The sequence below is a fragment of the Oncorhynchus clarkii genome, chromosome 25, assembly GCF_045791955.1.
Source record: "Oncorhynchus clarkii lewisi isolate Uvic-CL-2024 chromosome 25, UVic_Ocla_1.0, whole genome shotgun sequence".
NCBI lineage: Eukaryota > Metazoa > Chordata > Actinopteri > Salmoniformes > Salmonidae > Oncorhynchus > Oncorhynchus clarkii.
Genome location: NC_092171.1, coordinates 42,375,153 through 42,398,914, shown reverse-complemented (window position 1 = coordinate 42,398,914; position 23,762 = coordinate 42,375,153). Strand labels below are relative to the sequence as shown.

At 48.9% G+C, this 23,762-nt stretch overlaps 1 protein-coding gene across 3 annotated transcripts in view; it reads right to left on the bottom strand.

Annotated features, from left to right (window-relative positions):
* The window catches only part of LOC139383538 (sodium/calcium exchanger 3-like), a 158,516-nt gene that overhangs the window by 191 nt on the left and 134,563 nt on the right, over positions 1 to 23,762 (bottom strand). Inside the window, exons 4-9 of one of the 3 annotated variants that reach the window (XM_071128110.1) lie at positions 22,032 to 22,049; positions 16,950 to 17,068; positions 14,856 to 14,955; positions 3,781 to 3,866; positions 1,381 to 1,567; positions 1 to 998 (exon numbers count right to left, since the gene is read on the bottom strand). The exon at positions 1 to 998 is cut by the window's left edge and continues 191 nt beyond it. In XM_071128110.1, the coding sequence (XP_070984211.1) occupies positions 622 to 998; positions 1,381 to 1,567; positions 3,781 to 3,866; positions 14,856 to 14,955; positions 16,950 to 17,068; positions 22,032 to 22,049 (887 nt within the window). In that variant the 3' untranslated portion in view covers positions 1 to 621. The remainder of the gene's footprint in view (positions 999 to 1,380; positions 1,568 to 3,780; positions 3,867 to 14,855; positions 14,956 to 16,949; positions 17,069 to 22,031; positions 22,050 to 23,762) is intronic. The other 2 variants (XM_071128111.1, XM_071128112.1) reach the window with 2 other exon arrangements.

The window sequence follows — 23,762 nt, the reverse complement described above, 5'->3', positions numbered from 1 at the left end:
ATTATCCATTAAACGATATCATATTTTTTTGTTCTCCACAATGTAAGATCAGAAAATAGCATCTTTGATTTGTCTTTTTTTTGTGTGTCATTTTTGTTTGTTGTGTAAAAAAAAAAGTTGTTCTCATCAAGGTGTTTGAGAAAAATATAGACTTCTAATGGTAGCTCAGATCTCTCCAGTTTTAAGACCAGTTGATGTCTCTTCTAGTGGAATACAAACCAGACCAGATGAGACCAGACCAGATGAGACCCACTCCTGGTGCTCTCACCCCAGTATGACGGTTCCCCAATCCCAGCTGTAAGCACTCCTACGTGGGTAACAGACCGGCTCTCAATGCCTTAACAACGATAGATAGACTGACCACGTCTGGGAGTCCTTAGAGGGGGGGTTGAGGGAGGGTGGAGGAGAGGGGGTTATTACCACCACAAACCCCCTTCACTTCCTGTTCTTCTTCTCTTCTCATCCCGTTATACCGACAAACCATTTTGACATCATTCCCACTTTTACTTCTTAAAGTTCTACTTTGAACCTCCTGGAAGGAGCCTGAAAGGAGGCTCTAGAATGCTCCAGAAGCCTTTCAGAAGGGTTCTAGAAGTGTTCCAGAAGTGTTTCAGAAGTGTTCTAGAAGCCCTCTATATGACAGTAGGCCTCCATGCTGGAGAAGAGGATGTAGAGGAACCAGAGACTGAAGAAGAAGGCTGAGGTGGCCAGTCTGTGGCCGCGCGGCCCGCCCAGCTCCCCCCCGATGTGGGCCCGGCGGCGGTACAGCAGCACGGAGACCCCCAGGAAGGCGAAGATGGTGTAGAGGGTGACGGAGAAGGCCAGCGAGCCGGCCTCCACCACAAACTGCTTGCCTTGCATGTGCCAGTAGATGGCGGCTATCGACCACGCCACCCCGATGCCCAGGAACACGTTGACCGCGTTGCTGCCCGTCACGTTACCGATGGAGGCGTCTGCATATGTGTCCTGCACCGCCGCTACCTTACTGGCAAATGTGTCTGGAGAGAGAGAGAGAGAGAGAGAGAGAGAGAGAGAGAGAGAGAGAGAGAGAGAGAGAAAGAGAAAGAGAGAGAGGGAAAGAGAGAGAGGGAAAGAGAAAGAGAGAGAGGGAAAGAGAGAGAGGGAAAGAGAGAGAGAGAGAGAGAGAAAGAGAGAGAGAGAGAGAGAGAGAGAGAGAGAGAGAGAGAGAGAGAGAGAGAGAGAGAGAGAGGAAAGAGAGAGAGAGAGAGAGAGAGGGAAAGAGAAAGAGAGAGAGGGAAAGAGAGAAAGAGAGGGAGAAAGATAGAGAGAGAGGGAAAGAGAGAGAGACGATTCAATTCACACAGTATGATAATCAATGCCCCGCAACCCACACACACTACCACCCGTTACTGAGCTCACCAGGGACAGATGTACCCAGCGCCACGAACACCACAGCAGTAACAGAGTCCTTCAGCCCGATGGTGCAGCCAAAGTGAGAGGCCAGATCGCCGATCACTGCGGTCAGCATGCCGATGATGACGATGGAGATGAAGAAGCAGGCCCAGCCGTTCAGGTAGTCCGTGGGAGGAACACAGGCGAACAGCACCTAATAATAACAATATGAATAATCCTAATTGAACATTTTACTGTAGGTGTCCTTATGAATGCATTCACAAAGCTTTATAACAGCTATATAAAACCTTCCAGAAGGTGTCTCTGACCTCTAACCTTTCTGTCACCTGATCTTCCAGAAGGTGTCTCTAACCTCTAACCTCTCTGTGAACTGACCTTCCAGAAGGTGTCTCTGACATCTAACCTCTGTCAACTGACCTTCCAGAAGGTGTCTCTGACCTCTAACCTCTCTGTCAACTGACCAACCAGAAGGTGTCTCTAACCTCTCTGTGAACTGGCCTTCCAGAAGGTGTCTCTAACCTCTCTGTGAACTGACCTTCCAGAAGTTGTCTCTATCCTCTAACCTCTCTGTCAACTGACCTTCCAGAAGGTGTCTCTAACCTCTCTGTGAACTGACCTTCCAGAAGGTGTCTCTAACCTCTAACCTCTCTGTGAACTGACCTTCCAGAAGGTGTCTCTAACCTCTCTGTGAACTGACCTTCCAGAAGGTGTCTCTAACCTCTAACCTCTCTGTGAACTGACCTTCCAGAAGGTGTCTCTAACCTCTAACCTCTCTGTGAACTGACCTTCCAGAAGGTGCCTCTAACCTCTCTGTGAACTGACCTTCCAGAAGGTGTCTCTGACCTCTAACCTCTCTGTCAACTGACCTTCCAGAAGGTGTCTCTAACCGCTCTGTGAACTGACCTTCCAGAAGGTGTCTCTACCCTCTCTGTGAACTGACCTTCCAGAAGGTGTCTCTAACCTCTCTGTCAACTGACCTTCCAGAAGGTGTCTCTAACCGCTCTGTGAACTGACCTTCCAGAAGGTGTCTCTAACCTCTAACCTCTCTGTCAACTGACCTTCCAGAAGGTGTCTCTAACCTCTCTGTGAACTGACCTTCCAGAAGGTGTCTCTAACCTCTAACCTCTCTGTGAACTGATCTTCCAGGTGTCTCTAACCTCTAATCTCTCTGTGAACTGACCTTCCAGAAGGTGTCTCTAACCTCTAACCTCTCCGTGAACTGACCTTCCAGAAGGTGTCTCTAACCTCTCTGTGAACTGACCTTCCAGAAGGTGTCTCTAACCTCTAACCTCTCTGTCAACTGACCTTCCAGAAGGTGTCTCTAACCTCTCTGTGAACTGACCTTCCAGAAGGTGTCTCTAACCTCTAACCTCTCTGTCAACTGACCTTCCAGAAGGTGTCTCTAACCTCTCTGTGAACTGACCTTCCAGAAGGTGTCTCTAACCTCTAACCTCTCTGTGAACTGACCTTCCAGAAGGTGTCTCTAACCTCTCTGTGAACTGACCTTCCAGAAGGTGTCTCTAACCTCTAACCTCTCTATGAACTGACCTTACAGAAGGTGTCTCTAACCTCTAACCTCTCTGTGAACTGACCTTCCAGAAGGTGCCTCTAACCTCTCTGTGAACTGACCTTCCAGAAGGTGTCTCTGACCTCTAACCTCTCTGTCAACTGACCTTCCAGAAGGTGTCTCTAACCGCTCTGTGAACTGACCTTCCAGAAGGTGTCTCTAACCTCTCTGTGAACTGACCTTCCAGAAGGTGTCTCTAACCTCTCTGTCAACTGACCTTCCAGAAGGTGTCTCTAACCTCTAACCTCTCTGTCAACTGACCTTCCAGAAGGTGTCTCTAACCTCTCTGTGAACTGACCTTCCAGAAGGTGTCTCTAACCTCTCTGTGAACTGACCTTCCAGAAGGTGTCTCTAACCTCTAACCTCTCTGTGAACTGATCTTCCAGGTGTCTCTAACCTCTAACCTCTCTGTGAACTGACCTTCCAGAAGGTGTCTCTAACCTCTCTGTGAACTGACCTTCCAGAAGGTGTCTCTAACCTCTAACCTCTCTATGAACTGACCTTCCAGAAGGTGTCTCTAACCTCTAACCTCTCTGTGAACTGACCTTCCAGAAGGTGTCTCTAACCTCTAACCTCTCCGTGAACTGACCTTCCAGAAGGTGTCTCTAACCTCTCTGTGAACTGACCTTCCAGAAGGTGTCTCTAACCTCTAACCTCTCTGTCAACTGACCTTCCAGAAGGTGTCTCTAACCTCTAACCTCTCTGTGAACTGACCTTCCAGAAGGTGTCTCTAACCTCTCTGTCAACTGACCTTCCAGAAGGTGTCTCTAACCTCTAACCTCTCTGTGAACTGACCTTCCAGAAGGTGTCTCTAACCTCTAACCTCTCTGTCAACTGACCTTCCAGAAGACGGTGAGGAAGTGCATGACATAGTCGAAACATGACGGGAGACGCTCTTCACCAGAGTCTTCCTCATCCTCGTCTCCTAGGGACAAGGGAGGGAGGAGCGGGGGAGAGGAGGGAAGATGGAGAGGTGGAGGGGAGGGATGGAATGATGAAGAGGATAAGAAAAGGGAGCAGGTAGCGACAATGAAGGGAGGGAAGAGAGAGGGTAGAGGGAAGGATAGACGTGTGATGGAGTGATGAAGAGGAGCAGGTATTGGAAGGAGGTATAGGGACAGTGAAGGGAGAGATGATGGAGTGATAGAAGAGTAATACAGAAAGGAGGGATTGTGATGGAGGAGGGGGACAGAATGGAGGGATTGTGATGGAGGAGGGGGACAGAATGGAGCGATTGTGATGGAGGAGGGGGACAGAAAGGAGGGATTGTGATGGAGGAGGGGGACAGAAAGGAGGGATTGTGATGGAGGAGGGGGACAGAAAGGAGGGATTGTGATGGAGAAGGGGGACAGAAAGGAGGGATTGTGATGGAGGAGGGGGACAGAATGGAGGGATTGTGATGGAGGAGGGGGACAGAATGGAGGGATTGTGATGGAGGAGGGGGACAGAATGGAGGGATTGTGATGGAGGAGGGGGACAGAATGGAGGGATTGTGATGGAGGAGGGGGACAGAATGGAGGGATTGTGATGGAGGAGGGGGACAGAATGGAGGGATTGTGATGGAGGAGGGGGACAGAAAGGAGGGATTGTGATGGAGGAGGGGGACAGAAAGGAGGGATTGTGATGGAGGAGGGGGACAGAAAGGAGGGATTGTGATGGAGGAGGGGGACAGAAAGGAGGGATTGTGATGGAGGAGGGGACAGAATGGAGGGATTGTGATGGAGGGGGACAGAATGAAGGGATTGTGATGGAGGAGGGGGACAGAATGGAGGGATTGTGATGGAGGAGGGGGACAGAATGGAGGGATTGTGATGGAGGAGGGGGACAGAATGGAGGGATTGTGATGGAGGAGGGGGACAGAATGGAGGGATTGTGATGGAGGAGGGGGACAGAATGGAGGGATTGTGATGGAGGAGGGGGACAGAATGGAGGGATTGTGATGGAGGAGGGGGACAGAATGGAGGGATTGTGATGGAGGAGGGGGACAGAATGGAGGGATTGTGATGGAGGAGGAGGACAGAATGGAGGGATTGTGATGGAGGAGGAGGAGGACAGAATGGAGGGATTGTGATGGAGGAGGAGGAGGACAGAATGGAGGGATTGTGATGGAGGAGGAGGAGGACAGAATGGAAGGATTGTGATGGAGGAGGAGGAGGACAGAATGGAGCGATTGTGATGGAGGAGGAGGACAGAATGGAGGGATTGTGATGGAGGAGGATGACGAGGACAGAATGGAGGGATTGTGATGGAGGAGGACATAATGGAGGGATTGTGATGGAGGAGGACATAATGGAGGGATTGTGATGGAGGAGGAGGACAGAATGGAGGGATTGTTATGAAGGAGGAGGAGGACAGAATGGAGGGATTGTGATGGAGGAGGAGGAGGACAGAATGGAAGGATTGTGATGGAGGAGGGGGAGGACAGAATGGAGGGATTGTGAATGAGGAGGAGGAGGAGGACAGAATGGAGGGATTGTGATGGAGGAGAAGGACAGAATGGAGGGATTGTGATGGAGGAGGAGGACAGAATGGAGGGATTGTGATAGAGGAGGAGGAGGAGGACAGAATGGAGGGATTGTGATGGAGGAGGAGGACAGAATGGAGGGATTGTGATGGAGGAGGAGGACAGAATGGAGAGATTGTGATGGAGGAGGAGGACAGAATGGAGGGATTGTGATGGAGGAGGAGGAGGACAGAATGGAGGGATTGTGATGGAGGAGGACATAATGGAGGGATTGTGATGGAGGGGGACAGAATGGAGGGATTGTGATGGAGGAGGAGGACAGAATGGAGGGGTTGTTATGAAGGAGGAGGAGGACAGAATGGAGGGATTGTTATGAAGGAGGAGGAGGACAGAATGGAGGGATTGTGATGGAGGAGGAGGACATAATGGAGGGATTGTGATGGAGGAGGAGGACAGAATGGAGGGATTGTGATGAAGGAGGAGGAGGACAGAATGGAGGGATTGTGATGAAGGAGGAGGAGGACAGAATGGAGGGATTGGGATGAAGAAGGAGGACAGAATGGAGGGATTGTGATGGAGGAGGGGGACAGAATGGAGGGATTGTGATGGAGGAGGGGGACAGAATGGAGGGATTGTGATGGAGGAGGAGGAGGACAGAATGGAGGGATTGTGATGGAGGAGGAGGAGGACAGAATGGAGGGATTGTGATGGAGGAGGAGGAGGACAGAATGGAAGGATTGTGATGGAGGAGGAGGAGGACAGAATGGAGCGATTGTGATGGAGGAGGAGGACAGAATGGAGGGATTGTGATGGAGGAGGATGACGAGGACAGAATGGAGGGATTGTGATGGAGGAGGACATAATGGAGGGATTGTGATGGAGGAGGACATAATGGAGGGATTGTGATGGAGGATGAGGACAGAATGGAGGGATTGTTATGAAGGAGGAGGAGGACAGAATGGAGGGATTGTGATGGAGGAGGAGGAGGACAGAATGGAAGGATTGTGATGGAGGAGGGGGAGGACAGAATGGAGGGATTGTGAATGAGGAGGAGGAGGAGGACAGAATGGAGGGATTGTGATGGAGGAGAAGGACAGAATGGAGGGATTGTGATGGAGGAGGAGGACAGAATGGAGGGATTGTGATAGAGGAGGAGGAGGAGGACAGAATGGAGGGATTGTGATGGAGGAGGAGGACAGAATGGAGGGATTGTGATGGAGGAGGAGGACAGAATGGAGAGATTGTGATGGAGGAGGAGGACAGAATGGAGGGATTGTGATGGAGGAGGAGGAGGACAGAATGGAGGGATTGTGATGGAGGAGGACATAATGGAGGGATTGTGATGGAGGGGGACAGAATGGAGGGATTGTGATGGAGGAGGAGGACAGAATGGAGGGGTTGTTATGAAGGAGGAGGAGGACAGAATGGAGGGATTGTTATGAAGGAGGAGGAGGACAGAATGGAGGGATTGTGATGGAGGAGGAGGACATAATGGAGGGATTGTGATGGAGGAGGAGGACAGAATGGAGGGATTGTGATGAAGGAGGAGGAGGACAGAATGGAGGGATTGTGATGAAGGAGGAGGAGGACAGAATGGAGGGATTGGGATGAAGAAGGAGGACAGAATGGAGGGATTGTGATGAAGGAGGAGGAGGACAGAATGGAGGGTTTGTAATGGTGGAGTAGGAGGACAGAATGGAGGGATTGTGATGGAGGAGGAGGACAGAATGTGATGGATTGTGATGGAGGAGGGGGAGATAGGAAAGAGGAATGACATCAAGGGGAAGGAAGAGAATCATTTTAATTTATTACACATTGAGTAATATTTCATAACAGCAGATTGTTGTATTTCATAGTTACGCCCTGTTTTTCAGTGTGTTTAATCCACTCTAACAGGAACATAGACTCATACCTCAGAGGTTGGTAGCCTGACAAGTACTGTGAGTGAATGGCCCAGTTCCCCACGTACTGTAGGTGGGACGCAGAGCCGGGTGCTGGCAGGAGGTTAGGGCCCAGTTCCCCACGGCCAACACCAGGCCTCCATGGAGGGTAGCTGGGCAGGGGACTAGGTGGGACGCAGAGCCGGGTGCTGGCAGGAGGTTAGAAAGGCCTAGGTATATATAGGTGGGTGCTGGCAGGAGGTTAGACAGGCCTAGGTATATATAGGTGGGTGCTGGCAGGAGGTTAGACAGGCCTAGGTATATATAGGTGGGTGCTGGCAGGAGGTTAGACAGGCCTAGGTATATGTAGGTAGAGTGGTGGGTGCTGGCAGGAGGTTAGACAGGCCTAGGTATATGTAGGTGGGTGCTGGCAGGAGGTTAGACAGGCCTAGGTATATATAGGTGGGTGCTGGCAGGAGGTTAGACAGGTCTAGGTATATGTAGGTGGGTGCTGGCAGGAGGTTAGACAGGTCTAGGTATATATAGGTGGGTGCTGGCAGGAGGTTAGACAGGTCTAGGTATATGTAGGTGGGTGCTGGCATGATTCAAAGTGGCAGGTCATGTGAGAGACATACATTTTTCAGCGTGGAGCTCATTAAATAATACAGAGAGCCATCGGGATTAAATATTTGAACACCAAAGTGACAGAGAGAGGGCCTTCCAGGAGTTGACTGTGTGGAGCTAAAGAGACTGCGGAGGAGCGGTGACATAGGGAGAAATGTCTCCTCTCTGTGGCTAAGGAAAGTCTAGCCGTCTTCTCTACATCGCGTCCGACTCTCTCTCTCCTTCTGGCTCCGACGTCCCCGATGTCTCCGATGTCCCCGATGTCTCCGATGTCTCTTTCTGTCTCCGATGTTTCCGATGTCTCCTTCTGGCTCCGATGTCTCCTTCTGGCTCCGATGTCTCCGATGTCTCCTTCTGGCTCCGATGTCTCCTTCTGGCTCCGACGTCTCCGATGTCTCCGATGTCTCCGACGTCTCCGATGTCTCCTTCTGGCTCCGATGTCTCCGATGTCTCCTTCTGGCTCCGATGTCTCCTTCTGGCTCCGATGTCTCCGATGTCTCCTTCTGGCTCCGATGTCTCCGATGACTCCTTCTGGCTCCGATGTCTCCGATGTCTCCTTCTGGCTCCGATGTCTCCGATGTTTCCGATGTTTCTTCTGTCTCCGATGTCTCCGATGTCTCCTTCTGGCTCCGATGTCTCCTTCTGGCTCCGATGTCTCCGATGACTCCTTCTGGCTCCGATGTCTCCGATGTCTCCGATGTCTCCTTCTGGCTCCGATGTCTCCTTCTGGCTCCGATGTCTCCGATGTCTCCTTCTGGCTCCGATGTCTCCTTCTGGCTCCGACGTCTCCGATGTCTCCGATGTCTCCGACGTCTCCGATGTCTCCTTCTGGCTCCGATGTCTCCGATGTCTCCTTCTGGCTCCGATGTCTCCTTCTGGCTCCGATGTCTCCGATGTCTCCTTCTGGCTCCGATGTCTCCGATGACTCCTTCTGGCTCCGATGTCTCCGATGTCTCCTTCTGGCTCCGATGTCTCCGATGTTTCCGATGTTTCTTCTGTCTCCGATGTCTCCGATGTCTCCTTCTGGCTCCGATGTCTCCTTCTGGCTCCGATGTCTCCGATGACTCCTTCTGGCTCCGATGTCTCCGATGTCTCCGATGTCTCCTTCTGGCTCCGATGTCTCCTTCTGGCTCCGATGTCTCCGATGTCTCCGATGTTCGGAACGCTTTCTGGATGTTGTATCATTTGTAGTCTGTTGTCGTGACAGCACGCAAGCAAGTCTTGTTGACGTTATTATATATTTTGTTTTACATATTACTAAAGCTATTAAGATCAGCTCAAACGTAAATACAACGTTAAAAGGCAACATGTTTGGTTGGTACTCTTAGTGTTACATTGCTTTATATCTTTAACTTAATTCAATGTTCTGGGAACCTTTAAATAACGTTTTTTTTTTTTTTTGTACAACATTAAGGGAATGTCCTCTGCAACCTAACTTAAACATTGTATGAATGTCATCACAACTGAACATCTCTTTTAAGGTAACCACACTGTTCCCAGACCCTAATTACATGTCTGGGAACCTTTTATTAAAGAACTCAGAATGGCTGTTCTGTCAACATTCTGTCAACATTCTGTCAACATCAAAAGGAATGTTTTGTGTCCTCTGATACGAAACATTATCTGAATGTCATCACAACTGGACAGTTTTAGTGTTTATCTCTTTGCGTATCCCCACAATGTTCACAGAACCTAAATAAAATGTTTTAGGAACTTTTTTAAAAGAATGTAAAAATGTGTTCTGGGAACGTTCTTTCAACATCAGTTGAATGTTATTTTCACTCTAAACGAAACAAGGAAACCGTTTTTGAGTTTTTTTGGGAACACATCTTTCGTGACGTCCCTACAATATTCCCGTCAGACGGTTCCCAACAGACGGTTCCCAACAGACGGTTCCCAACAGACGGTTCCCACAATGTAATGAAAAATTCTGGGAACATTTTAAAGAGCAGATGAAATGTGTTCCAGGAACATTCTTGTAACATCAAGAATGTTTTATGCACCCTAAAATAAACAAATCATCCAACGGGACAGTTTTAGTGTTGTGGGAACATAGGACGATAACGTAGATTGAACAACAACAACAAAAACACACTCCACAGTTTCTGATATAACATATATACATATGGAACATATATATTATAATATATAACAATCAAAACTCAATTTTTTATTTTTATTTTTTTATTTCACCTTTATTTAACCAGGTAGGCTAGTTGAGAACAAGTTCTCATTTGCAACTGCGACCTGGCCAAGATAAGGCATAGCAGTGTGAACAGACAACACAGAGTTACACATGGAGTAAACAATTAACAAGTCAATAACACAGTAGAAAAAAGGGGAGTCTATATATACATTGTGTGCAAAAGGCATGAGAAGGTAGGCAAATAATTACAATTATGCAGATTAACACTGGAGTGATAAATGATCAGATGGTTATGTAAAGGTAGAGATATTGGTGTGCAAAAGAGCAGAAAAATAAATAAATAAAAACAGTATGGGGATGAGGTAGGTGAAAATGGGTGGGCTATTTACCAATAGACTATGTACAGCTGCAGCGATCGGTTAGCTGCTCAGATAGCAGATGTTTGAAGTTGGTGAGGGAGATAAAAGTCTCCAACTTCAGCGATTTTTGCAATTCGTTCCAATCACAGGCAGCAGAGAACTGGAACGAAAGGCGGCCAAATGAGGTGTTGGCTTTAGGGATGATCAGTGAGATACACCTGCTGGAGCGCGTGCTACGGATGGGTGTTGCCATCGTAACCAGTGAACTGAGATAAGGCGGAGCTTTACCTAGCATGGACTTGTAGATGAGCTGGAGCCAGTGGGTCTGGCGACGAATATGTAGCGAGGGCCAGCCGATTAGAGCATACAAGTCGCAGTGGTGGGTGGTATAAGGTGCTTTAGTGACAAAACGGATGGCACTGTGATAAACTGCATCCAGTTTGCTGAGTAGAGTGTTGGAAGCAATTTTGTAGATGACATCGCCGAAGTCGAGGATCGGTAGGATAGTCAGTTTTACTAGGGTAAGTTTGGCGGCGTGAGTGAAGGAGGCTTTGTTGCGGAATAGAAAGCCGACTCTTGATTTGATTTTCGATTGGAGATGTTTGATATGGGTCTGGAAGGAGAGTTTAGAGTCTAGCCAGACACCTAGGTACTTATAGATGTCCACATATTCAAGGTCGGAACCATCCAGGGTGGTGATGCTGGTCAGGCGTGCGGGTGCAGGCAGCGAACGGTTGAAAAGCATGCATTTGGTTTTACTAGCGTTTAAGAGCAGTTGGAGGCCACGGAAGGAGTGCTGTATGGCATTGAAGCTCGTTTGGAGGTTAGATAGCACAGTGTCCAAGGACGGGCCGGAAGTATATAGAATGGTGTCGTCTGCGTAGAGGTGGATCAGGGAATCGCCCGCAGCCTGAGAAACATCATTGATATATACAGAGAAAAGAGTCGGCCCGAGAATTGAACCCTGTGGCACCCCCATAGAGACTGCCAGAGGACCGGACAGCATGCCCTCCGATTTGACACACTGAACTCTGTCTGCAAAGTAATTGGTGAACCAGGCAAGGCAGTCATCCGAAAAACCGAGGCTACTGAGTCTGCCAATAAGAATACGGTGATTGACAGAGTCGAAAGCCTTGGCAAGGTCTATGAAGACGGCTGCACAGTACTGTCTTTTATCGATGGCGGTTATGATATCGTTTAGTACCTTGAGCGTGGCTGAGGTACACCCGTGACCAGCTCGGAAACCAGATTGCACAGCGGAGAAGGTACGGTGGGATTCAAGATGGTCAGTGATCTGTTTGTTGACTTGGCTTTCGAAGACCTTAGATAGGCAGGGCAGGATGGATATTGGTCTGTAACAGTTTGGGTCCAGGGTGTCGCCCCCTTTGAAGAGGGGGATGACTGCGGCAGCTTTCCAATCCTTGGGGATCTCAGACGATATGAAAGAGAGGTTGAACAGGCTGGTAATAGGGGTTGCGACAATGGCGGCGGATAGTTTCAGGAATAGAGGGTCCAGATTGTCAAGCCCAGCTGATTTGTACGGGTCCAGGTTTTGCAGCTCTTTCAGAACATCTGCTATCTGGATTTGGGTAAAGGAGAACCTGGAGAGGCTTGGGCGAGTAGCTGCGGGGGGGGGGGAGCTGTTGGACGAGGTTGGAGTAGCCAGGCGGAAGGCATGGCCAGCCGTTGAGAAATGCTTGTTGAAGTTTTCGATAATCATGGATTTATCGGTGGTGACCGTGTTACCTAGCCTCAGTGCAGTGGGCAGCTGGGAGGAGGTGCTCTTGTTCTCCATGGACTTCACAGTGTCCCAGAACTTTTTGGAGTTGGAGCTACAGGATGCAAACTTCTGCCTGAAGAAGTTGGCTTTAGCTTTCCTGACTGACTGTGTGTATTGGTTCCTGACTTCCCTGAACAGTTGCATATCGCGGGGACTGTTCGATGTTAGTGCAGTCCGCCACAGGATGTTTTTGTGCTGGTCGAGGGCAGTCAGGTCTGGAGTGAACCAGGGGCTATATCTGTTCTTAGTTCTGCATTTTTTGAACGGAGCATGCTTATCTAAAATGGTGAGGAAGTTACTTTTAAAGAAAGACCAGGCATCCTCAACTGACGGGATGAGGTCAATGTCCTTCCAGGATACCCGGGCCAGGTCGATTAGAAAGGCCTGCTCACAGAAGTGTTTTAGGGAGCGTTTGACAGTGATGAGGGGTGGTCGTTTGACTGCGGCTCCGTAGCGGATACAGGCAATGAGGCAGTGATCGCTGAGATCCTGGTTGAAGACAGCGGAGGTGTATTTGGAGGGCCAGTTGGTCAGGATGACGTCAATGAGGGTGCCCTTGTTTACAGAGTTAGGGTTGTACCTGGTGGGTTCCTTGATGATTTGAGTGAGATTGAGGGCATCTAGCTTAGATTGTAGGACTGCCGGGGTGTTAAGCATATCCCAGTTTAGGTCACCTAACAGAACAAACTCTGAAGCTAGATGGGGGGCGATCAATTCACAAATGGTGTCCAGGGCACAGCTGGGAGCTGAGGGGGGTCGGTAGCAGGCGGCAACAGTGAGAGACTTATTTCTGGAGAGAGTAATTTTCAAAATTAGTAGTTCGAACTGTTTGGGTATGGACCTGGAAAGTATGACATTACTTTGCAGGCTCTCTCTGCAGTAGACTGCAACTCCTCCTCCTTTGGCAGTTCTATCTTGACGGAAGATGTTATAGTTGGGTATGGAAATCTCCGAATTTTTGGTGGCCTTCCTGAGCCAGGATTCAGACACGGCAAGGACATCAGGGTTAGCAGAGTGTGCTAGAGCAGTGAGTAAGACAAACTTAGGGAGGAGGCTTCTGATGTTGACATGCATGAAACCAAGGCTTTTTCGATCACAGAAGTCAACAAATGAGGGTGCCTGGGGACATGCAGGGCCTGGGTTTACCTCCACATCACCCGCGGAACAGAGAAGGAGTAGTATGAGGGTGCGGCTGAAGGCTATCAAAACTGGTCGCCTAGGGCGTTGGGGACAGAGAATAAGAGGAGCAGGTTTCTGGGCATGGTAGAATATATTCAGGGCATAATGCGCAAACAGGGGTATGGTGGGGTGCGGGTACAGCGGAGGTAAGCCCAGGCACTGGGTGATGATGAGAGAGGTTGTATCTCTGGACATGCTGGTTGTAATGGGTGAGGTCACCGCATGTGTGGGGGGTGGGACAAAGGAGGTAACAGAGGTATAAAGAGTGGAACTAGGGGCTCCATTGTAAACTAAAACAATGATAACTAACCTGCACAACAGTATACAAGGCATATTGACATTTGAGAGAGACATACAGCAAGGCATACAGTAATCACAGGTGTTGAATTGGGAGAGCTAGCTAAAACAGTAGGTGAGACAACAGCTAATCAGCTAGCACAACAACAGCAGGTAGAATGGCGATTGATTAGGCAGAGGGTCGGATTAACTACACACAGAGCCTAAGTGCGGCTGGGGCCGACAGATAAAACATAAACAAGCAGAATGGATTACCGTGATTAATGGACAGTCCAGCATGCATCAGCTATGTAGCCAAGTGATCAGTGTCCAAGGGGCAGCGGTGGATGGGGCAGGGAAGCTGGACTGGCGAGTGTTATCCAGGTTAAAAAACTAACAATGACCAAATAGCTTGTAGCCAGTTAGCTGGTTAGCTTCTGGAGGTTCTTGAGTGTGTTCTAAAAATGTAAAGATAATAGCGGTTCCGTATCACATTGGGTGAGGCAGGTTACCGGAAGGTATAAACAAATTAAAAATCGAAAAGGGATAGAAAGTAAATATGGGTTCAGTGAGTGTTTGGGACGCGGCGATTCAGACGGTTAGCAGGCCTGTGCTAACAAGCTAACAGTTAGTAGACGGTGCTAAACACGGTAGCAGTTAGCGGACCGGGCTAAACAAGCTAGCAGTTAGCAGGCCGAATTTGCAAGCAAGGATCAGAGACCCATGTTTTTTGTTACAATGGATTTAAAAAATATATATATCCTCTTTCTTTGAGTGCTCTGATCGCTACCTGGCTCCCCTAAGACCCAACACATACTGTCTGATGTATAAAACCTGTAAAAGATGGTGAACGATTACGATCACAATGTATCGACCATTTTCCCCTTCTCCCTTACATGACGTCCACTAGAGTGGGACCTGTGCTGTGTGGAGGAGGAGCTGGTGTTTATCTGTACTGACTGGTCTAGGAGCTGGTGTTTATCTGCACTGACTGGTCTAGGAGCTGGTGTTTACCTGCACTGACTGGTCTAGGAGCTGGTGTTTACCTGCACTGACTGGTCTAGGAGCTGGTGTTTACCTGCACTGACTGGTCTAGGAGCTGGTGTTTACCTGCACTGACTGGTCTAGGAGCTGGTGTTTATCTGCACTGACTGGTCTAGGAGCTGGTGTTTACCTGCACTGACTGGTCTAGGAGCTGGTGTTTACCTGCACTGACTGTGATAGCCTCCATGAACTGTTGTCTCCAGGAGTTGGTGCCCACCACCAGAGCCAGGTTCGTCTTCTTGATCAGCTTGTCCACTGTGTTCTGAGGGAAAAGGCACATAGGAAATACACTCAGGCTGCATCCCAAATGCACCCTACTCCCAATCTAGTGCACTATTTTTGTCCAGAGCCTTGGAGGCTCCCTTGGTGGGCCATGTATTTAACTGATTATTATAGCATCTCAGTTTGGACCAATCTGGTTACAGCTGGGGGTTGGACTATTATTATTACAGTTTGGACTATACCAATCTGGTTACAGCTGGGGGTTGGATTAGTATTATTATTATTATTACAGTTTGGACTATACCAATCTGGTTACAGCTGGGGGTTGGATTATTATTATTATTATTATTACAGTTTGGACTATACCAATCTGGTTACAGCTGGGGGTTGGATTATTATTATTATTATTACAGTTTGGACGATACCAATCTGGTTACAGCTGGGGGTTGGATTATTATTATTATTATTACAGTTTGGACGATACCAATCTGGTTACAGCTGGGGGTTGGATTAGTATTATTATTATTATTACAGTTTGGACGATACCAATCTGGTTACAGCTGGGGGTTGGATTAGTATTATTATTATTATTACAGTTTGGACTATACCAATCTGGTTACAGCTGGGGGTTGGATTAGTATTATTATTATTATTACAGTTTGGACTATACCAATCTGGTTACAGCTGGGGGTTGGATTAGTATTATTATTATTATTACAGTTTGGACGATACCAATCTGGTTACAGCTGGGGGTTGGATTATTATTATTATAATTATTACAGTTTGGACGATACCAATCTGGTTACAGCTGGGGGTTGGATTAGTATTATTATTATTATTACAGTTTGGACTATACCAATCTGGTTACAGCTGGGGGTTGGATTAGTATTATTATTATTATTACAGTTTGGACTATACCAATCTGGTTACAGCTGGGGGTTGGATTAGTATTATTATTATTATTACAGTTTGGACTATACCAATCTGGTTACAGCTGGGGGTTGGATTATTATTATTATAATTATTACAGTTTGGACGATACCAATCTGGTTACAGCTGGGGGTTGGATTAGTATTATTATTATTATTACAGTTTGGACTATACCAATCTGGTTACAGCTGGGGGTTGGATTAGTATTATTATTATTATTACAGTTTGGACTATACCAATCTGGTTACAGCTGGGGGTTGGATTAGTATTATTATTATTATTACAGTTTGGACTATACCAATCTGGTTACAGCTGGGGGTTGGATTAGTATTATTATTATTATTACAGTTTGGACTATACCAATCTGGTTACAGCTGGGGGTTGGATTAGTATTATTATTATTATTACAGTTTGGACTATACCAATCTGGTTACAGCTGGGGGTTGGATTTGTATTATTATTATTATTACAGTTTGGACGATACCAATCTGGTTACAGCTGGGGGTTGGATTAGTATTATTATTATTATTACAGTTTGGACTATACCAATCTGGTTACAGCTGGGGGTTGGATTAGTAGTATTATTATTATTATAATTATTACAGTTTGGACGATACCAATCTGGTTACAGCTGGGGGTTGGATTAGTATTATTATTATTACAGTTTGGACGATACCAATCCTAATATGTATATATTTCTTAATTCCATTCTTATATTTTTTAGATTTGTGTGTATTGTTGTGAATTGTTAGATATTACTGCACTAGAAACACAAGCATTTCTCTACACCCGCAATAACATCTGCTAAATATGTGTACAGCCAGACCCAATACAATTTGATTTGATTTGAGATGGTTATTAAAACAAAGACATGAAGTTCACATGATTCTCCACATGATGGCAGCAACATCAACTGAATTCATTAATCCGCTGGCTCTGATGGGGAGTCATAAAAACACACTTCAACCTTTGATGGTGAGAGTGTTTAGCTGTGTGTGTGTGTGTGTATGTGTGTGTATGTGTGTGTGTGTGTATATGTGTGTGTGCGTGCGTGTGTTGGAGTGACAGTTGGAGTGACAGTTGGAGTGACAGACTGTCCCGTACCTTGAACTCGTAGGACTCCTCGATGATGACCTCCAGTTTGGAGTGTTCCCCCAGCACTGGCTTCCCCATCTCTGCGATCCGCTTAGCTTCCTCTTCCTCTGACGAGAACTTAGGGACATCTGTGGGAAGTGGAGAGACAAGGACAGGACAGGAGAGGAGAGGAGAGGAGAGGAGAGGAGAGGAGAGGAAAGGAGGAGAGGAGAGAGAACAGGAGAGGAGAGGAGAGGAGAGGAGAGGAGAGGAGAGGAGAGGAGAGGAGAGTGAGACTGAGCCTAATAAGCTGAGCTCATCTTGTTGAACTGTGCAGGCACTGGATAAAATGCAACCACATCAAACCACTCCTTCTAAAGGTCAATATTTCCTTTATTGCGTGCAGAAGCTCTAAACACATTGTTCAACAAGCAAAAATAATGTCATCGTACACTACAGTTCCACGTGAATGGGGCAAACACTAAGGACGCTTCTATCACAGAGCCTAAGTGCTGGACAAAGTGAACCACTGCTCTCCGTTCTGTCTCTGTTAGAGAGTGATCCTCTGTCACATCCCTTTCATTCCGTCTCATCCCTCTATGCTGTCCTCTCTGCTCCTCTCTCCTCCTGTCCTCTCTGCTCCTCTCTCATCCTGTCCTCTCTGCTCCTCTCTCATCCTGTCCTCTCTCATCCTGTCCTCTCTCCTACTGTCCTCTCTCATCCTGTCCTCTCTCCTACTGTCCTCTCTGCTCCTCTCTCATCCTGTCCTCTCCTCCTGTCCTCTCTCATCCTGTCCTCTCTGCTCCTCTCTCATCCTGTCCTCTCTCCTCCTGTCCTCTCTCATCCTGTCATCTCTGCTCCTCTCTCATCCTGTCCTCTCTGCTCCTCTCTCATCCTGTCCTCTCTGCTCCTCTCTCATCCTGTCCGCTCTGCTCCTCTCTCTTCCTGTCCTCTCTGCTCCTCTCTCCTCCTGTCCTCTCTCCTCCTGTCCTCTCTGCTCCTGTCCTCTCTGCTCCTCTCTCCTCCTGTCCTCTCTGCTCCTCTCTCCTCCTGTCCTCTCTGCTCCTCTCTCCTCCTGTCCTCTCTGCTCCTCTATCCTCCTGTCCTCTCTGCTCCTCTCTCCTCCTGTCCTCTCTGCTCCTCTCTCCTCCTGTCCTCTCTGCTCCTCTCTCATCCTGTCCTCTCTCCTCCTGTCCTCTCTCCTCCTCTCTCCTCCTGTCCTCTCTGCTCCTCTCTCCTCCTGTCCTCTCTGCTCCTCTCTCCTCTCTGCTCCTCTATCATCCTGTCCTCTCTGCTCCTCTCTCCTCCTGTCCTCTCTGCTCCTCTCTCATCCTGTCCTCTCTGCTCCTCTCTCCTCCTGTCCTCTCTCCTCCTGTCCTCTCTGCTCCTCTCTCCTCCTGTCCTCTCTGCTCTTCTCTCCTCCTGTCCTCTCTGCTCTTCTCTCATCCTGTCCTCTCCTCCTGTCCTCTCTGCTACTCTCTCATCCTGTCCTCTCTGCTCCTCTCTCATCCTGTCCTCTCTGCTCCTCTCTCCTCCTGTCCTCTCTGCTCCTCTATCATCCTGTCCTCTCTGCTCCTCTCTCCTCCTGTCCTCTCTGCTCCTCTCTCATCCTGTCCTCTCTGCTCCTCTCTCATCCTGTCCTCTCTGCTCCTCTCTCCTCCTGTCCTCTCTCCTCCTGTCCTCTCTCCTCCTGTCCTCTCTGCTCTTCTCTCCTCCTGTCCTCTCTGCTCTTCTCTCATCCTGTCCTCTCTCCTCCTGTCCTCTCTGCTACTCTCTCATCCTGTCCTCTCTGCTCCTCTCTCATCCTGTCCTCTCTGCTCCTCTCTCATCCTGTCCTCTCTGCTCCTCTCTCATCCTGTCCTCTCTGCTCCTCTCTCATCCTGTCCTCTGCTCTCTCTCTCGCGCACACACACACACACACACACACACACACACACACACAGACACACAGACACACACAGACACACACACACACACACAGACACACACGGTGTAACTGCTAGACTGCTTACTGACTGTATACTGTAACGTTACTTCATGATTGTAGCAGGTTTACTAACACGTTAGTTCTATTAGCTATGTTGACTATGAGGTTACTTTAGCTAATATGGTGACAACAATGTAGGCTGTGTGCAGCGGTTATGATATGGTTTGGCTTGGAAAGTTTTTTTTTTTTTTGCTTGGTCACATCCAGCTGATGGGTTGTGCATTGAAGTCCACAAACGAATGGAAAAGGTGAGGAGAGGAGAGAGAATAGATGCCAGAAGGAATACAACGTGGCTTCTATGAAAGTGAACTGTGTTTACCCGTGATCAGAGGTGTATTCATTCTGCCAATTCCGAAAAACGTTTCTAAAAACGGAAGCAAACGGAACGAAACGGGGATGAACATACCTGAATTCGTCCAATAGAATCTCTCGTTTGCAACTGTTGAACTAACGATTACACCCTCGATCAACTAGATGCAGGCCAGAGTGTGCAAGGCGGTCTGTCTGTCCATGTCACTGTCTGTCACCTCAAAATGTTAACTCGACCTGTGTGCACCTACGATGTAAAACTTTCATTCATAGGCTAGGTTGTATCAACCTCATAAGGGGTACAAGGGAACATTCTAGAATCAGGTAGTAGCCTAAACCTTTCGCTGTTACATTGAGCTGAATGAATGGAATATGAATGACAGTCATCCAATATGCTGTGATAGAAATAAGGCCGTGATCATGAAAAATAAATCGTCCTCCCTCATCTTAAGAGGAGAGAAGAGAGGGGAGGGGAGGAAGAGAGATGGCTACTTTATTGAGGAAAAAATGTTTTACTATGACTGTGATATGTGGTTGTCTGGGACGTGCTACCTGGGACGTGCTACCTGGGACGTGCTACCTGGGACCTGCTACCTGGGACCTGCTACCTGGGACCTGCTACCTGGGACGTGCTACCTGGGACGTGCTACCTGGGTCCTGCTACCTGGGACCTGCTACCTGGGACCTGCTACCTGGGACCTGCTACCTGGGACCTGCTACCTGGGACGTGCTACCTGGGACCTGCTACCTGGGACCTGCTACCTGGGACCTGCTACCTGGGACCTGCTACCTGGGACCTGCCACCTGGGACCTGCCACCTGGGACCTGCTACCTGGGACCTGCTACCTGGGACCTGCTACCTGGGACGTGCTACCTGGGACCTGCTACCTGGGACGTGCTACCTGGGACGTGCTACCTGTCCCAGACCTGCTGTTTTCAACTCTCTAGAGACAGTAGGAGCGGTAGAGATACTCTTACTGACATTTACTCCTGAGGTGCTGACTTGCTGCACCCTCTAGAACTACTGTGATTATTATTATCTGACCCTGCTGGTCATTTATGAACATTTGAACATCTTGGCCATGTTCTGTTATAATCTCCACCCGGCACAGCCAGAAGAGGACTGGCCACCCCTCATAGCCTGGTTCCTCTCTAGGTTTCTTCCTACGTTTTGGCCTTTCTAGGGAGTTTTTCCTAGCCACTGTGCTTCTACACCTGCATTGCTTGCTGTTTTGGGGGTTTAGGCTGGTTTTAGGCTGCACTTTGAGATATCAGCTGATGTAAGAAGGGCTATATAAATACATTTGATTTGTCTCACCTAGCTATCTAAAGATGAATTCACTAACTAAGTCGCTCTGGATAAGAGCGCCTGCTAAATTAGTCAAATGGAAACATTTTAAAATGTTAAGACTCTGGGCTCTAACTTTCTCTATACTATTTCTCTCTAATGTTTTATAACATTCTCAAACATTAGAACAGACCCAAACCAGACCAGCATGCAGGCAGCTAGTCCCTCCAATCACCCCTCATACAAGACCAGTTAGCTCACTGGGACCCTCCAATCCCTCCTCAAACGAGACCAGCATGCAGGAAGCTAGTCCCTCCAATCCCCCCTCATACCAGACCATTTCGCTCACTGGGACCCTCCAATCCCTCCTCAAACCAGACTAGTTAGCTCACTGGGACCCTCCAATTCCTCCTCAAACCAGACCAGTTAGCTCACTGGGACCCTCCAATCCCTCCTCAAACCAGACCAGCATGCAGGAAGCTAGTCCCTCCAATCCCCCCTCATACCAGACCATTTCGCTCACTGGGACTCTCCAATCCCTCCTCAAACCAGACCAGTTAGCTCACTGGGACCCTCCAATTCCTCCTCAAACCAGACCAGTTAGCTCACTGGGACCCTCCAATCCATCCTCAAACCAGACCAGCATGCAGGCAGGCAGCTAGTCCCTCCAATCCCCCCTCAAACCAGACCAGCATGCAGGCAGCTAGTCCCTCCAATCCCCCCTCATACCAGACCAGTTAGCTCACTGGGACCCTCCAATCCCTCCTCAAACCAGACCAGTTAGCTCACTGGGACCCTCCAATCCCCCCTCATACCAGACCAGTTAGCTCACTGGGACCCTCCAATCCCTCCTCAAACCAGACCAGTTAGCTCACTGGGACCCTCCAATCCCTCATCAAACCAGACCAGTTAGCTCACTGGAACCCTCCAATCCCCCCTCATACCAGACCAATTAGCTCACTGGGACCCTCCAATCCCTCCTCAAACCAGACCAGTTAGCTCACTAGGACCCTCCAATCCTTCCTCAAACCAGACCAGTTAGCTCACTGGTACCCTCCAATCCCCCCTCAAACCAGACCAGTTAGCTCACTGGGACCCTCCAATCCCTCCTCAAACCAGACCAGTTAGCTCACTAGGACCCTCCAATCCCTCCTCAAACCAAACCAGCATGCAGGCAGCTAGTCCCTCCAATCCCCCCTGATACCAGACCAGTTAGCTCACTGGGACCCTCCAATCCCTCCTCAAACCAGACCAGTTAGCTCACTGGGACCCTCCAATCCCTCCTCAAACCAAACCAGCATGCAGGCAGCTAGTCCCTCCAATCCCCCCTGATACCAGACCATTTCGCTCACTGGGACCCTCCAATCCCTCCTCAAACCAGACCAGTTAGCTCACTGGGACCCTCCAACCCCCCCTCAACTCACAGCAACAGGAGACAGAGAGCCATCAGCAGGGAGAAGACAACTTACCTTCAGTCAGTAACAGTGGAGAGAAAATAGAGAGAGAGAGACAGCGCGAGACGACTTACCTTCAGCCAGTAACAGTGCTGTGGAGAGAAAATAGCAGAAGAGAGAGAGAGAGAGAGAGTGAGATGGAGAGGGAGTGAGGGAGAGGGAGAGAGAGAGGGAGGGAGATGGAGAGGGAGTGAGAGAGAGAGAGAGAGAGAGAGAGAGAGAGAGAGAGAGAGAGAGAGAGAGAGAGAGAGAGAGAGAGAGAGAGAGAGAGGGAGGGAGATGGAGGGAGAGAGAGGGAGAGAGAGAGAGAGAGAGGGAGGGAGATGGAGGGAGATGGAGGGAGAGAGAGAGGGAGGGAGAGAGAGAGGGAGTGAGAGGGAGAGGGAGAGAGAGAGAGAGAGAGGGAGAGAGAGAGGGAGAGAGAGAGAGAGAGAGGGAGGGAGATGGAGAGGGAGAGAGAGAGAGAGAGAGAGAGAGGGAGAGAGAGAGGGAGGGAGGGAGATGGAGAGGGAGTGAGGAAGAGAACCAACGAACATGGAGTAAACAGAAACATGGGAAAGGAAAGTCTAAAAGTCATTGCAGTATGCTATGTGGATAAACAGATAAAACAACGTGATGACATCAGATCATTATGACCAATGTATGGTGCGAGTGCGTGCGTCCGTCCGCGTGCTGTGTGGTGATTGGTTGATAGGGAGAGTGTTGGTGCGTGTGGTGATTGGTTGATAGGGAGTGTGATGGTGCGTGTGCTGTGTGGTGATTGGTTGATAGGGAGTGTGATGGTGCGTGTGCTGTGTGGTGATTGGTTGATAGGGAGTGTGATGGTGCGTGTGGTGTGTGGTGAGTTGTTGATAGGGAGCGTGATGGTACGTGTGTTGTCTGGTGATTGGTCGATAGAGAGTATGTGAGCTGAGGATGAGCCTGAAGCACGACCCCCCCATAGGCACCAGTACACAGGACAGCAGGACTGTAGGACTGTAGGACAGTAGGACAGCAGGACAGCAGGACAGTAGGACAGCAGAACAGCAGGACAGTAGGACAGCAGGACAGCAGGACAGCAGGACAGTAGGACAGCAGGACAGAAGAACTGCAGGACAGTAGGACAGCAGGGCAGGAGGACAGCAGGACAGTAGGACAGCAGGACAGTAGGATAGTAGGACAGCAGGACAGTAGGACAGTAGGACAGCAGGATAGTAGGACAGTAGGACAGCAGGACAGTAGGACAGTAGGACAGCAGGACAGCAGGATAGTAGGACAGCAGGACAGAGACCATTAAAATAGCCTCAGTAGTGATATTCTCTTCTGAATCCAGTTTCTAATCTGTTGTATTGTGTGTGTGTGTGTGTGTGTGTGTTGTGGCTGTGTGTGTGTGTGCGTGCGTGCGTGTGTTGTGGCTGTGTGTGTGTGTGTGTGCGTGCGTGTGTTGTGGCTGTGTGTGTGTGCGTGCGTGCGTGCGTGTGTTGTGGCTGTGTGAATGTGTGTGTGTGTGTGCGTGTGTTGTGGCTGTGTGTATGTGTGTGTGTGTGTGTGTGTGTGTTGTGGCTGTGTGTGTGTGTATGTGTGTGTGTGTGTGTATGTGTGTGTGTGTGTGTGTTGTGGCTGTGTGTGTGTGTGTGTGTTGTGGCTGTGTGTGTGTGTATGTGTGTGTGTGTGTGTGTATGTGTGTGTGTGTGTTGTGGCTGTGTGTGTGTGTGTGTGTTGTGGCTGTGTGTGTGTGTGTGTGTATGTATGTGTGTGTTGTGGCTGTGTGTGTGTGTGTATGTGTGTGTGTGTGTGTTGTGGCTGTGTGTGTGTGTGTATGTGTG